We start from the raw sequence: 2755 nt of genomic DNA, 5'->3' as shown, positions 1-2755 counted from the left end.
AGTATGGAGATTTCTCAAAGAACTAAATATGAAACTACCATTTGACCCAGCAATCCCACTAGTGGTTATATACCCAAAGGAAAAGAAATCATTTAATCAAAAAGACACCTGCACTTATATGTTTATTCCAGCACTATTTTTAATAGCAAAGTCATGGAATCAACCAAAATGTCCTTCAATGATTAATTGGATAAAGAAAATGTGGTATATACCATGAAATATTATGCAGCCATAAAAGAGAATGAAACTATGTGCTTTGCAGAACATGGATGGAGCTGGAGGCCATTATCTTAAGTGAAAAAACTCAGAAACAGAAAATCAAATACTGCATGTTCTCACTAGTAAGTGGGAACTAAACAATGGGTATACATGGATACAGGATGAAAATAATAGACACTGGTGACTCCAAAAGTGGGGAGGGTAGGAAAGGACCAACAGTTGACAATTTACGTATTGGATACAATATTCACTATTTGGGTGATGGGCTCACTGGAAGCCCAAACCTTATGATTTACACAATATATCCATGTAGCTATCCTGCACATGTACCCCTGAATCTAAAATAAAATTCAAAATTAATTAATTAATAAAATAAATATAAACAGTTAATGTGGATATGTTTATTACCTTGTCATGAGGGTATCATGAGTGTATGTAAATGTTCAGTGTCAAACTGAATATATTAAACATGTGTGGATTTGTTTTTTCTGTATATCAATTGTACTTCAATAAAGGTGTTAAAAACAATATAATATGTTAATAAAGTAAAAGGAAATCAAGATGTAGTAATCTCAATTGACACAGAAAATATCTTTGACTAAATACACCACCTATTTATGATTAAACTCTAAACAAATGAAAAATTGAAGGGAACTTCCACAACCCAATAAAGGGTATGTATGAAAGCCTACAGTAAATGTTGTACTTAATGGTGAAAGCAGAGTGTCTTCCCCGTAAGACTGAGAACAGGAATATTCACTTTTACCACTTCTATTCAACAATGTACTGGGGATTTTTGCTAAAGAAATCAGTGGGAAAAACTTTTTTAAAGAGATTTTGCTGCTTCCTATAAGTAGTTATATCTCTCGATTTTATTTGCTGAATTAAGGCCTCCGGTGACAGCAGAAATCCTTTCTCCTCTCTTGAATGGAAATGCCTCTAGCATGTCCCCAGTAATGATCTAGATTTCTAATAACTACCTCTAGTAAGTAAATGAACTTTCCTAAATAAACAAGTCTTGATTACACCATCTAGTGTATTAGCTTTCTCTCCAGCTTTAGGACACTTGACAGGGATGCCTTCTACATTTTCTTCCAAATAACTGACAAATTACTACATGTGGCAGGGTTAATACAGAGCTCCAATCAGATGTATTAATGCATTAATGCAGTATATCTCCATGGAGAACCCTGTGACCTGCCACCAGTAGACCAGTGAACCAATTTAACTGAACTCATTTTTTAATATTTGAGGATCAAAATTCACTGTACCTAGAAGTCCCAGTTGTCAGAATAGGCAACCAACAAGTAAACATTTTAGAAATATTGTGTGACTTTGCTATTTCCCTAAAGTATTACTATAATGGCCCACAAGGTACCATATTTCAATTCATTTGTCATCTTGTGTACCAGGGTAACAGAATCAGGCACAGTGGCTCATGCATGTAATCCCAGCACTTTGAGAGGTTGAGGCACGAGGATGATTTAAGCCTACGAGTTCAAGACTAGCCAGGGCAACACAGAGAAATCCCATCTCTACAAAAAATAAAAAATTAGCCAGAAGTGGTGGTGCACACCTCTAGTCCCAGCTACTCAAGAGGCTGAGGTGGGAGAATTGCTTGAGTCCAGGAGGTTGAGGCTACAGTGAGTTGTGATTGGACCACTTACCACTACACTCCAGCCTGGGCAATAGAGTGAGACCCTGTTTTTTTTTTTTTTAAAAAAGAATCAGAGTGTGATATCCAGTGATCCAAATATGGTCACCTTGTATGAAATGATAAGAACCACCTTTCCTACTTTATTATTAGTATAAATTGAAGTTGAAAATTGTAAACATGTTCCCAAACAACAGAAAAAGAACACTTGTTCATATTTCATAGATTCTGGCCTTAAAAAAAAAAAAAGACCCCTTAATTGTGTAACAGCTAGGTACCTAACAAATGCAAGAATAAAAAGAAGAAATCAACCTTTCCTTTTCAAAGCCCACAAAAGTTACATTATACATCAATAAATATACATCCTCATTTTTTTGAGTCTTTGTCTAGATTATTGAAAACAGCAAAATGGGCCAGGCATAGTAGCTCATGCCTGTAATTCCAGCTACTCGGGAGGCTGAGGAGGGAGAATTGCTTGAACCCAAGAGGCAGAAGTTGCTGTGAGCCGAGATCACACCACTGCACTCTAGTCTAGGCAACAGAGTGAGTAAGACTCTGTTTAAAAAAACAAAAACAAATTTTAAAACTGTAGAATGTATCTTTAGTCAAAAAAGAAGTGTGAGTTGTGAATCCAGATGAACTAACCTTTAGGGCCAATTCATATGTGGCTGAGCTCCAGATATCTCTTTCTGCCATTAACTGTTTCATATCATTCTCCATCCTTTCTCTTTGTAATGTATATAAGTCATGATATTCTTCTACCATTCTATAAAAACAATTAAGAAACAGCTTCATTTAATTTATGCTAACAATATAGACACATATATAATACTACGCAGCCATAAAAAAGGATGAGTTCATGTCCTTTGCAGGGACATGGAT

General features: G+C 35.6%; 1 protein-coding gene across 1 annotated transcript in view; it reads right to left on the bottom strand.

Annotated features, from left to right (window-relative positions):
• Positions 1–2755, bottom strand: part of AXDND1 (axonemal dynein light chain domain containing 1) — a 196197-nt gene that overhangs the window by 156144 nt on the left and 37298 nt on the right. The window contains exon 12 of the mRNA XM_011968050.1: positions 2519–2639. Within this exon, the coding sequence (XP_011823440.1) occupies positions 2519–2639 (121 nt within the window). The remainder of the gene's footprint in view (positions 1–2518; positions 2640–2755) is intronic.

This window comes from Mandrillus leucophaeus, unplaced genomic scaffold, assembly GCF_000951045.1.
Source record: "Mandrillus leucophaeus isolate KB7577 unplaced genomic scaffold, Mleu.le_1.0 Scaffold825, whole genome shotgun sequence".
In the NCBI taxonomy this organism is placed as follows: domain Eukaryota; kingdom Metazoa; phylum Chordata; class Mammalia; order Primates; family Cercopithecidae; genus Mandrillus; species Mandrillus leucophaeus.
The sequence above is the reverse complement of the archived record's forward strand: the minus strand, read 5'-3'. Positions and strand labels throughout refer to the sequence as shown.